Raw genomic sequence first — 12,879 nt, forward strand, 5'->3', positions numbered from 1 at the left:
GGTGTTACAGGAGCCACCTGCTAGTGGCTGCTGGGGATCTAATTCTGACCAGCAGAACAGATCCCTTTATGTGAGAGGATGATAATGATACAAGGAGACTGAGAGGCAGTTGCATTCTCTGACCTCTCTCCTTTTCCCTCTGGCCTCCAGTTTATTTAATTACCAATCCACAAGCAACATTTGCATCAGTAAAGGCTGATTTGCAATTCCTTCAGGAGTGTTATGATTCATAGCTGTGGGGACTTCCGGAAAATTGAACTCATGGTCTTTAATAATTCCCCATTTTTTTGTTTTATGGGAACATGATTATTTTTACCCCAACAGCATGGTCAATAAGTTTGTCTAATACTGTGAAGTTGAGTTCACATAATGAGAAATGCAAACAGCACTATCAAAGTCTTTTCCATCCTAATCCTCTGATGAGTGTTGAATCTTATGAGATGTCATAGAGGCAAATTTTCTGACAGAGAAGAGGACTGTAGTGAGAACAGGCATTTTTCATAAGTCTCTCATCAGTCTCCTGGCTCAGCCCTTTGATGTGTTGATGTGTTGGTAATTTTAATTACCCTGACTGAAAAAGTCTTACCAGGTCTCTTCTCCCTTTCCTTCCCTTCAAGTTACCAAAGGAAGTCTCCTGAGAGAATTCTACTCATGAACAGCTCTTGAGCACTGCTGTTTCTTTGTTTCTTGTGCCCCACATTGGGCACCAAATATACTGTTTGAACTAGCTCTCTGGAGGATCTCAGTACTAGCCCGAGTTCTTGGTCTTAAAAGAGGAGTGATGAGGCAGGAAACCATGTGGATGGTCAAATATGGAGTCCTTTTATTTCAAGTTCTCTCAGCCTTATAGCACACTGAGCATGTGCTAACTATAGTATCATTATATCACTACAGCACACTGAACATGTGCTAACTATAAGTACCTTGCTACTATTATGTAAATGCCTCTTTACTGCAAGTATCTCTGCTTCAAGTAGAACACAAGTTGTCATGCCTTCCCTTGCTTGTCAGGAAGACTGAGACCTCCCCAAGGAGAGATGAGAGTCGAACCAGACATTGTCAGCAGGTTCCCTCTGGGATGAAGGGTCTTATACCTCACCAAGAGTTCCTTCACTATCTGTGACCTTCTACATATGAGGAAGGATTTTAAAAAGTAATTTACAAGGAATACAATAGAAACATCCAAAGATTAAGGTTCAAGAAAGAAATGCTGAATAAAATCCTACATTATAAATTAATAAACCAAATAGAATCATAAAGACAGAAGGAGGAATGCATAAATCTGAAAATGGGACCAGAGCACAATCTGAAGAAAAGTCAAAATTACCCAATGGAAAAGGAGATTCTGCATACTTACCAAAGTTCAAATAGCAAAAGTCCAGAATAGTGCAAAAAAGAAATAAATGATTAAAAAGAAATTCGGTCAGAAATCAGACATATCTATCTATGAAGAACTAAAAAGAAAAAATGACCCACAGTATTATGGGTCAGAATTCTGAAACAAGGATTCTTACAAGGTGTTAACTCAGTGGAATTGATAAGGTAATGATTATCTAGTTTAGCATGGTGCTTAATAGTTCTCTAGTTCAGTACATGTACTTGTACTTAATACAGTTCTACAAGATTCACACCTATGATAATGGAGTACAAAAGAGCCAGCAAGGACTGGGTGAGATTTCAGTCAGGCTCCTGGTGGCTGGCCTCCTGCACTTCCCCTACTGAAACCAAGGCAGGTCTGAAAGGCTCTCCAGAAAGCTGGCCTGAGCCCTAAGTGAAGCAGATAGGACTTTAAAGGAGAAAATAAAGGATTTGGATTTTAACACTTGGTTATTCTTGTGGTGATTAATTCTGCTGAAAAGAATGCTGCCCAAAGAACTCCAAGAAAACCAAACCAAGAACATTATATTTTCACCAGAACTCTGAAACAAGGATTCTTACACCACAGCATAAGAAAAAATGAATATATACTGGAAAATCTCCCCGAAGAAGTAGAGGCTCAGAAAGAAAGAATGAATTTGAAACAAACAAACAAAAAAAAAAACTGGGGTGGAAGAAAACTTAACAGAGAAAATAGCAAAAAAGAACATAATTAAAAACATACATAAATCCTATATAAGTCAAAGTAACTGACTTGAAAACAAATATATAGAAATATCTTAAAGCATCCTAAGTCTTCCAAAGAAATATAACAAATCAAAAGATATTGTAGGAAAAGTACAACTCCAGAACTTTGGAATGTAGACAAGAAAGTTTTAATCACTCAAATATACATATCACCAGAAAAACAAAATAATTCCATATTTCAAACTTCAAAACATAGTATTAATATTTTTAAAATGTCTGTTTTTGCAAGCACCCAGAAGAAAATCCTTAATGTAAGAAGAAAAAAGAATTCAAATAACCCAAAATCATTCCATAGTTATAGGAAGTCAAAGGAGAGAATATAAGTTCCAAAAAGCAAGTTCATTTTCTGAAAGCCCCATTCTAAGGGTCAATGAAAAAAGATGAACTTTCAACAACAGAAGTATTTAAGATCTTCTTAAGAAAAACAAAAAATAATTAAGGGGAGCAGTTTATTTGACTCAAAATCACTCCTAAACAATAGAAATAGAAGAAAAAATAAACTTGGAGCTATATACATGGTATCCTGAGATTCCAGCAAGGCATATTGATAGAGTCCTATATGATATCCTTGTATGAGAGAAGGAAAAAAGTATTCTGAGTGATAGTATAATTAGATGGATCCAAATTGGTTGAATGAGTGAAAGGAATATTAGTTAATGTGTTGATACCTACTTTAACGGGGAGTCAATAAAAGAATACAGCAGAAGTCTATCTTTAGCCAAATTCTGTCAATATTTTTAGCAGTAGGTTCACAGGATTATAGATATATAGTGGGAAAGGACCTCAAGCTATTAAGCCCCTCGTTTTAATTGATGGAAAGGAAAGGGGTGATATTTAAACTCCACTTCCTATGGCCCCAGGAAATAAAAAACTGTATAACACTGTATCTGAATTACTTAGAATTCATAAATGCAGCTTTTCAAAAAACACAAAATTTGAAAAGGCATTTAATTATTGAATGACACAAATGAGATCTACAGCTACCTTAATAAGTAAAATTAATGTTATAAATATGATGACAAAATTTAATAGCAAATTAGTATGGTTTAGGAATGAACTCACCCTTTGTGTAGCCAAAGCTACATAGTCACTCCTCACTTTAACTATTAGCTTATTTCCTTATTAATTTACATCCCAAGATCTAAGGAAACCAAGAGGTATTTATTTTTGCATAAATTAAAAGAAATACCAACTCTTGTTAATGTTTTCTGAACTATTCCAGTTCATTATATTATTTCCAGCTTACTGGAAAAACTCCTTTCTCCATAAGTTTTCTCTCCTTTTTCTCAAAACCCTTTATCTCATAGGCTTAAATAAAAGACTACTATTACTATCTATTTTTAACACAGTAAAAATTACAAAATATATTTAAATATTTCAATAACAATGCATTGCAATATGAAAAGTTATGTTTAGCCATCAAGTGCAGCTGTTAATTTATTGTCAATTCTGGAAACATAATTCCACCATTCAACTTTTTCAACATGTTAATAGTCTCTAAAATGATACTTTCTCTAAGATTCCATTCCTTCTTAAAGATAATGTAACACCATCTGCAAGTCTTTGTGGGTAACTCTATTGAAGTTATTATTACAATAATAAATATAAGATTGTGCACTTGTTTTAAAGACACCACAGAAGGGGTAAAAAATGGCTAGAAAGCAATTCGTGTGATAAAAAAAAAATCTTTGGATGAAACCTAAAAGCTCACTATAATTCAACAGTGTGATATGACAGCCAATAATGATGAGACTATCTGACATATGTGTAGAATTTAAGATTTAAAGAACTTATATAGTAAAAGGTTTTTTGTTAATACTCTCACACATTGCCTACATGATTATTCCTCTACCTTTACCTACTAGCTCTTTTTCCCTGTTTCATTCTCTCATTCTGAGTTCTAAAATAATCAGGGAGTGTGTTCTGCTATTTCTACATTAAATAATAAAATTGCAACATCTTTCTCATTGATTAGCCAAGTCCTTATCCCAGTTGACTAAATAAATTATATGTAAATGATTATTATTCATTTAATAAAGTGGAGGGATCTCTTTTCTGATAAACATAAGTAAATGCTTTGTATAAATAAACCTCTTAATCTCTTTAGGCTTAAATAACTAAAGATTACTGGTTGTGCAAGTTATTAAAAACAAAGACAAAAATTATTTTCAGTGTATCAACTGTGACAAAGAACATAGTCACTACAACTGCTGACTTCTAAGTTCTAAAACACAGTCCCACCATTCAGGTTTCTTAGGACAGCAGCTAAAGTCTTTCAAGAATTCTCCATGTGGTGTTTTTTTTTTTTAAGATGAGTTAAAACAGTTCTTTTAGGGGGTAAAATTATCTATTCTCTTTATTTTCTTCCCCTTTGTACCTTACTATCAATACAAGTGACAGTCTTTGCAGAATGACAATTGAACTGCTGGTCTCTAAAGATGATATTGCCTCTTAAAGATATAATGATGACATATGATATATGTCATAGATGAGGCTAAATATTTTTATGAAGTTCATCTGATAGCCAAAAAAAAAATAATGTGATCTTAAACATTAATCAAAGAATATTGCTGGGATATAGTGGCTCCACTATACTATGTGCTAGTTGGACAACATAAATTGTGTCCATTTCCATGTGCCACATTTTAGCAAGGACATTTGCAAGCTTGAACAACTTCAGAAACTGACAACCAGAATGGTAAGAAGACTGGAAAACAAACTAAATAGGATCTAGTTGAAGCAACTATCATTTGAAGGATTTTTATGTGGAAAAGAGAATATATTTGTCCTACTTGGACTTGGAGTGCAGAATTGCAGCCCATAGTTATCTTTTGAGGTGTTCTATTACAAAGAAAACAGGTGAGTAGCCACAGTTGATGTCAGATATTAGAATAGTTTTTCAGCAATAGAGTTAAATCATGTTGAATAAAAAAGATTTAACATAATCAATAAACAATGTCCTGGACTATGTATAGTGATCCTTAGTGTAGTTTTCTATGGGAGATTTGGCACCTTTTAGGGCTAGGTTAGTCAACTATCTGAGCATGACTTCTCCCAATTTGTATGAATTGGATATGAAAAAGAAGCAAAGTGGGGAGGGAGAGAAGAGTAAGAGAAGGAGAGGAAGAAGGAGGAGAAGAAAAAAATGGAGATCATTTAAGACATTGTAACACAAGAATGGAATGATGCTTGTGAAAATGGGGGGAGGGTGAGAGGAAAGAAAAATCATGGCCCAAGTCCATGCAGAGTTTGAATATGTTGATATTTCTCCTGTTCCATCCGCCCCTTCCCAAGGCTTTAGCCCAAGTCAAAGCAGCATGGACTCCACAATCTGGAGTCATATTTGTTGTACTTGTCCAAGGTTCTCCCCTCTTTATCCCACCCTAATTCATCTCTTGGGCTATGGGGAGTAATCATCATTGTTCCTCTTGGTGGTAGGTTTGGCACATTTTAGGGTTAGGTAAGTCAATTGTCTGAACAGGGCTTCTACTCAGAACAGGATGGGTTGAGTATGAAAAGAATACTATTTTTACAACCAATTTCCCATTTACAACTATCCCTATAACCTAAATTCAATCTCTCTTTTACTTCCAAGATCCTCCCCGACTAGTCACCCCATCCTCTACCCAATCTTGTGCTCCAGAAGTTTGTTAAGTACCCTGTGCTCTTTGAAACTTGGGATTCCTTTTCCCTTCTCTTGAACAAATCCCAAGCTCTGTAGGCAGATACCTTGGCAGCACAAACATAGAACAAGTACCTACAGGCTGTGGGCTCCAGTGCCCAGTCCTGCTGTCAGCATTCTGCATGTCTCTGCCAGGCAGGATCTTTATTTGGTTCCTGTGCCAGGCCCTTTTGCTCCCAATCTATCTTCCCAACCAATGAAGGGAGCACCACTACCACAGAATTTTCCTTAACGAGTAAGTCAAAGCCAGTAGACTAAAGACTATTATATCAGAGGGAATGAATTCATGTATAAGCTACTGCTCTGATTTTGGTTCTCTACTTATATAATGTGAATATAAAAATGAAGTCTTTCAGGAGAGAGAGAGAGAGAGAGAGAGAGAGAGAGAGAGAGAGAGAGAGAGTGTGTGTGTGTGTGTGTGTGTTCATATGCATGTAGTAGGCTCTTGGAAGGGATAGAAATTGCCAGAAGAGCAGGGATTTGTAGACAACAATTTCCTATCTCCTTTGAAAATTAGGCAAAGATAAGAATTTCTGAAGTCAGGGTTATGAAACATCCCTAATGTGTGAAGCATTTTCTAGAGATTTCAGGACTATCTGGCTTAGGGAATAAATTATATTGTAAAAGGGTAAGTCACTCAATATAGATGTGGGTGGTAGTGGGGAGGGATGATTTATGCTTGATCGCTTGTATTAAGTGAAGTGTGTTGAGTTCAGGAGGGCAATAAGTTTCTTAGCCTTCCCTGATGTTTGATTGAATGACTAAATGATTAACTGTGGCATCTCCATTCTTAGTTCTCCTATTTCCTGTTTTTACACTCCCTTTTTCTTCTACTTTGTAATCATATTCATCGCCTTTTTTTAATAAATAAAAAGTTCAGTTCCTCTTTAATTTGGGGGCACTTAAAGCAAGTGGTAATTACTATGGCAAATCCAGGAGAGAGCATGGAGGAAGGAGGGAAAATTGGAACACAGTGTTTTGCAAGGGCTAATGTTGAAGAATTGTCCAGGTGTGTGTTTTGAAAAATAAAAAGCTTTAATAAGAAAAGGAAATTACTATGGCAAAAGGTCTTGAGGATAGGCAAGACCTGAAGTAAAAACCTCTTTTCCACCTGAGTGGGCTGAAGGGTAGATTGGAAGGGTATGGGGTACAGATGTTAACTCATCTTTCCCTGGGTTCCAGTCATCCTGACAGATGAAGAGGTCCAAAGGAAACGGGAAATGATCTTGAAACGAAAGGAGGAAGAGGCATTGAAGGATAGTCTGAGACCCAAGCTTTCTGAAGAGCAACAGCACATCATCACCACCCTACTGGATGCTCACCACAAGACCTATGACCCTACTTATTCAGACTTCAGCCAATTTCGGGTAGGACTGACAACCATCTAAGCCTAAAATACCCCCCACTCTAAAAATTGTTGAAAAACAAACATGGCTTTGGGGAGTAGAGAAGGGATATTTATCAAAGATCAATTTGGCAAACCTATAACATGGCAAAGAGCAGAGGGTCTTTCACTGGATAGACCCAATCTCCATAAGAAAAGGAACAGGGGCCCCTCTTTTTCAATAGTTATTGCTGCTATCTCTGGCTAGGGACACAGGCACAAATATAAGCCTGGAAATTTTAAATTGACACATTTCCCTTTCCTTTTTTTTCCATTCCAGCCTCCAGTACGAGGGAGTGATGGTGGAGGTATCCATCCCTCGAAATCTTCCTCAGAACATACACCCAGTTTTTCAGGGGATTCCTTGTCTTCAGATTCCTACCTAACTTCTCCAGGTATTTTGGGACTAACTGCTCTCAGACTAAAGGGAGAAAGAGGTCAAGAAGTTTAGATGTCCCATCTTACATTTTGAACTCTTATTCCTCTTGAGCCTTTGGTTCAGCAAATGTGGTGATGGTAGGAATAAAATGTACCCTGAACCTAATCACATGGTTGGAAGGTGATTAGGACATGTATCCCCAAGGATATCTCTGGCCTTTTGAATAATGCTTTGAATTTGAGCCCACTGAAAATAAAGTCTAACATGAGTACTCATCAAGTACTCATGTACTTGAAGTCATCAAGCCATCCTCTCACCTCCCACTCCTAATCTGATCCCATACCAACCTATCACCAGAATTGAGATAAACGATGGCTTTAAGCTTCCTTTAAGAGAATGAATATATTGTGACCCCCCCCACCATGTCTCCCATTTATCTTCATCCTCCTTTGTGTTGTGTCCTGTTTTCTAGAGCCCCCAAGTTGGTGTGACAAAACATACCATTGCTTTCTAGAGCCCCCACACCAAGGTGATTAAGATGTACCTTCCTAGTGGAAAAGTGATGAGGTGGGACTCCCAAAGATGGTGGAAAAATGGAGTCCCTTTATTTCAAGAACTTTCCTCTTTTTATAATGTAACAAAAAACAACACTGGGCATGTGTATATACTGAGCATGTGGGATCACATAAACAACTTGCTATGTAGTTTGCCACCTGGTATCACTCTGCTTCAATCACAACACAGGTTGTCATTGCTCTTTGACTTCTCTGGAAGGCCGAGAGCCCTTGGGGAGATGGGAAGCCAAACCAGACATAGTTAGAAGATTCCCTCTGGGCTGAAGGATTTTATACCTCACCCAGAGTTTCCCCATTGATTGTGACCCTCTACATCTTCAGTCTTATTCTCTCCAAATTTCTACTCTAGAAACATTACATGAAAGGATAAAAAAAAGTTTCCTATATCAGAGATAACACTATAGAAGTTATCTCCAGCCCTATAGGATAGATAATTCCAAATTTTTTAGTTATCCATAGTTGAGGATGATAGTCTGTACAGAAATGGAATTCTCTCCCACTCCCTTTTCCGCTATTCTCTGACCCATTGTCTTTACCAAAGCCAGTCCATTTATATATGTGCTTGATTTTTTCCACTCCAATCTTCTCCATTAGATTGCATCCTCTGCCATCCCTTCCTCCCAGATCTTCAGCTTCTCCCTGTCTGCTAGTTTCTTCTCTACTATCTTCAAATAATTCCAATGTCTCCTTTATCCTTAAAAATCCTACCTTCCTTTGAAGTAATTATACTCTCTCTCTCTCCTCCCTTTCTAAGTTGAATTTGAAAAAAGTCTCTAATTGCTGTTTCTACTTCTCTGCTTAATCACTCAACATTTTGTATCTTCCTTTTGATCTCATCATTCAATGAAAGCTACTGTCAACAATGATTCTCAATTGTTGTATCTAATGGTCTTTTCTTAGTCCTCATCTTTCTAACTCTGTCCACTGCTTTTAATATTATTGACTACTTCTTTCTCCTGGATACACTTTCTTCTCTTGGTTTCCATGAAATTACTCTTTCCTAGCCTCCTATCTGTCTAACAATTTCTTCTCAGTATTCTTTGCATCATCCATATCATTCTTTCTAATTGTGTGCATCCCCCAAGGTCCAAAAGAGCACCTTGCTCTTTTGGAACCTTTTGTCTATGTTTCCTCTCTCTCTTGGTAACCACATAAGTTCTTGTGGTTTTAACTAACATCTCCATCCAGATAACTCATATATATATATATATATATATATTTGTATATGTGTATGCGTATCTAGTATCTAGGCCCAGGTTTTAGTCCCATAAAATCACTTGTCTATTAGATATTTCATCCTTTACTCCTCAATCTCCTTCACTCTAACATCCAATAAGTTGCCAGACCTTGATGTTCCTATCTCCACAACATCTCTCCCATCAGACCCTTTTTCTCTACTCATACAGCTACCACCCTTGTTCAGGCCCTCATTACCTCTCACCTAGATTATTGCAACAGTTTCCTAATTGTTCTCCCTCTCTCTAGTTTCTCAGTACTCTAATCCATGTTCTTATACAGCTGCCAAAGTAATTTTCCCTAACTATAAATTTCATCATGTGACTCCACTGCTCAATTAATTCCAGTGGCTCCCTATTGCTTTTATAATAATCTATAAAAACTCTATTTAGTTTTTTAATAGCCCATCACAACCTGCCCTCAATGGTTGAATGTGTCTTTTCAACCTCACTGGACTCCCACACTGTGCTATCCATCAAAACTGTCCTGTTTCTTACACATGACACTTCATCTCCTGCCTCAATGACTTGCTATCCAACAAACCTGGAATTTATTTCCTCCTTTCTTTTGCCTCATTGAGTCCCAAACCACCTTGTATTTAATTCAAATATATTTGGATTTATTCACTTTATGTTTTTGTACACATGTACTTGTCTCCCTTGACAGAATGTAAATTCTTAATGAGTAAAGAGTTATTTCATTCTTTGTACTTATACCCTAGTACAGTGTTTGGTACATAATAGGGTTTAATAAATGCTTGTGGATTGATAGATGGTTTAATAAAATGAGCCAATACAGAATGAGGATCCAGGCATCTTTTTTCCTAACCTCAGACACGATGGAGCCCTTTTCCAACCTGGTGCTAAGTGAGGATTCTGAGGATCCCTCTGTGACCCTGGACCTGTCGCAGCTCTCCATGCTACCCCACCTGGCTGATCTGGTCAGTTATAGCATCCAGAAGGTTATTGGCTTTGCCAAGATGATTCCAGGATTCCGGTAAGAAGCCTCAATTCTGAGCAATAGCAGTGATTTATACCTAATCTTTATATTCTTTTAATATAAAACTATGTAAAATGGCTCTCAGTTTCTACTCAGGCTGAGGGATAGGTTTGTTAATTATAAATATATTTAAACAAGATAATCTCACTGGATGAAGATAGGTTACTCTCTTAAGTGATAGAAGTTGAATCTGACTTGAACAAATAACTATATAATGTCTGACAATATACAAGGAGCATATTTTTGTCTCCCTGTTCTGATTTCCCTTTTTTTCACTGTATAGGAGAACTTTAGAGTTAAGACCTTAGACATTATCTAACTTGATGGCTTCATTTTACAAATAAAAAGGTAAGGCCCAGTTTGCTGAAGTGTTTTGCCCAACGATATCCAAATAGCTAGTAGAGAAGATTGGTTCCTACTTTCATGTTCTTTTCAGTATTTAGTATCTCTTCAACTCCCTTCAAAAACCTATCAGATTCATTTACAAGACTATTTCACAAAGATTTTTTTCCTGTTAATAAAGACAAAACATTTTGCTATACATTTATCCTGAGGACCTATATAGTTATTATAAGTCTTAACAAAATTTAAGATGTTTTCAAAATGTGAGGGTTGCGCTTTATAACTAACTTGCTCTTGGTTAGTTTTATAGCATGCTTCTTAGCATTCTTTGTTCAGACTGGTAGAAGCACTTTAAGGTAGAAGCACACTTTGAAGTACAATTGGCTGCCCTGTTGAATTTTCCAATTCAGATTATGTCATTTTAACATTGTCAGTGACAGATAAACTAATTTCTCACTAACTTAGCATTGACCAATCAGTACAGAGTTCTTCCCATTTATTCTCCAACCTCCCTTGGCCAGTGTCATTTTATTTTTTACCAGCCCCCCAAAACAATAGGTTTCCAACATTCTTGACCCTTAACAAGCCAGAAAACACTTTAGAAAAAAACTGCAAAGCTCTTGCCACCATGACATATTTGACAACACATGAAATGTTCGTAAAATGAACTTACTTCAAGATAAAGAACTTACCTCCCACTACTACTGAGCAGAAATGAGAACATCCACAGATGTATAACATTTTTTACATATATATATATATATACACACACACACACACACACACACACACACACACATTTTTTCAATCTATTGATCAGGTTTACTGGTTTTTTTTTTTCCTTTTCCTCTTTCAGTTTTTAAAAATTCTTTGTTATATGGAATATTTCTCTGAGAGGGGAAGGTCACAAAAGGAGAAACCAGATATATAAAGCAACACATTTATTTATTTAATTAATTAAATAAATTAGAAATATCGTATTTTCATACTTTTAAAAATTGTGATTCAATCAGTATGTTGATGCAAATCACTACCATCTCCATGACTTAATAGGTAGTTTTACATGAATGATCATGATTAGTTCACAGATGATGAACCTTTCTGCATTAAGCTAAACTGGGCCTCAAACAATAGATATAGTGCCTATCATGAGAATAATGGACCCTTTCCATCTTGGTTGGACTTTCAGATCTTACATTTTACTGGCATGTCCCCTGAGAACCCAGGATCACCTCCATGCCATAGCAGAATATCAGAGTAAAATGTTATTAGTTATTAGTTATTGGTGCAATGGATAGAGCACCAACCCTGAAGTCAGGAGGACCTGAGTTCAAATCTGGCTTCAGATACTTAATACTTCCTGGCCGTGTGACCCTGGACAAGTCACTTAACCCCAATTGTCTCAGCAAAAAAAAAAAAAAAAAAAAAAAAAAAGGGAAAAAAAATGTTATTAGTTGTGACTACACCTCTAGCCTTGGTGTCAAGAAGACCTGCAAATCATTTAACCTTACTGTGCTTCTAAGTTGTAAAAAGGATGTTATAATAGCATCTACCAAACAGATAAAATACTTGCAAAGTGCTTTACAAACCTTAAAGCCTATATAAATGCTAGTTATTATTATTATTATTGAAGGGATGGCTTAATTGTAATCAAATAGAGAGTTCAGCAGGGATGAACAGTTATAATCAATCAATGAGCAAGGGATTATCTGCCCACATGTGAGTACTATATGCCCAGGATTTGTCTCTTTTATCTTTTTTTCTTTATCTTTTTTCTACATAAAACTGGTAAATGATCTACTTTGTTCAGTAAGTTTCTACTTCCCTTCATCCCATCCAGGGTGTTCTGGCTTGAAAATATGATTTAGCATAGAGCTAACATTTGTTTTGTGTAAATACATGAGAAAAATCATCAACAGCATAGTATATCCCTTTTCTACACCATTGCAACATAGTTCCATTTTAATGAAGTGCCATAGTTCTGACTGAAATAAGACTCTGTCTTGTACACAGTGGTACAATCGTACTAGGACTACTAAGGAATTGTTAACTTATTGAGAGTCCTAAATTCTGCCTACTTCCTACTCACCTCAGTGGCTTTAATCTCATGTTTTAGATTGTAGAAGAGCAAATACCAATTTTTCTTGGTATTCTCTGA

At 36.4% G+C, this 12,879-nt stretch overlaps 1 protein-coding gene across 1 annotated transcript in view; it reads left to right on the forward strand.

Moving 5' to 3' along the window:
• The window catches only part of VDR (vitamin D receptor), a 70,615-nt gene that overhangs the window by 43,043 nt on the left and 14,693 nt on the right, over positions 1-12,879 (forward strand). Inside the window, exons 4-6 of the mRNA XM_031938044.1 lie at positions 6,989-7,173; positions 7,471-7,585; positions 10,214-10,376. Of these exons, the coding sequence (XP_031793904.1) occupies positions 6,989-7,173; positions 7,471-7,585; positions 10,214-10,376 (463 nt within the window). The remainder of the gene's footprint in view (positions 1-6,988; positions 7,174-7,470; positions 7,586-10,213; positions 10,377-12,879) is intronic.

This window comes from Sarcophilus harrisii, chromosome 5 (genome assembly GCF_902635505.1).
Source record: "Sarcophilus harrisii chromosome 5, mSarHar1.11, whole genome shotgun sequence".
Classification (NCBI taxonomy): Eukaryota; Metazoa; Chordata; class Mammalia; order Dasyuromorphia; family Dasyuridae; genus Sarcophilus; species Sarcophilus harrisii.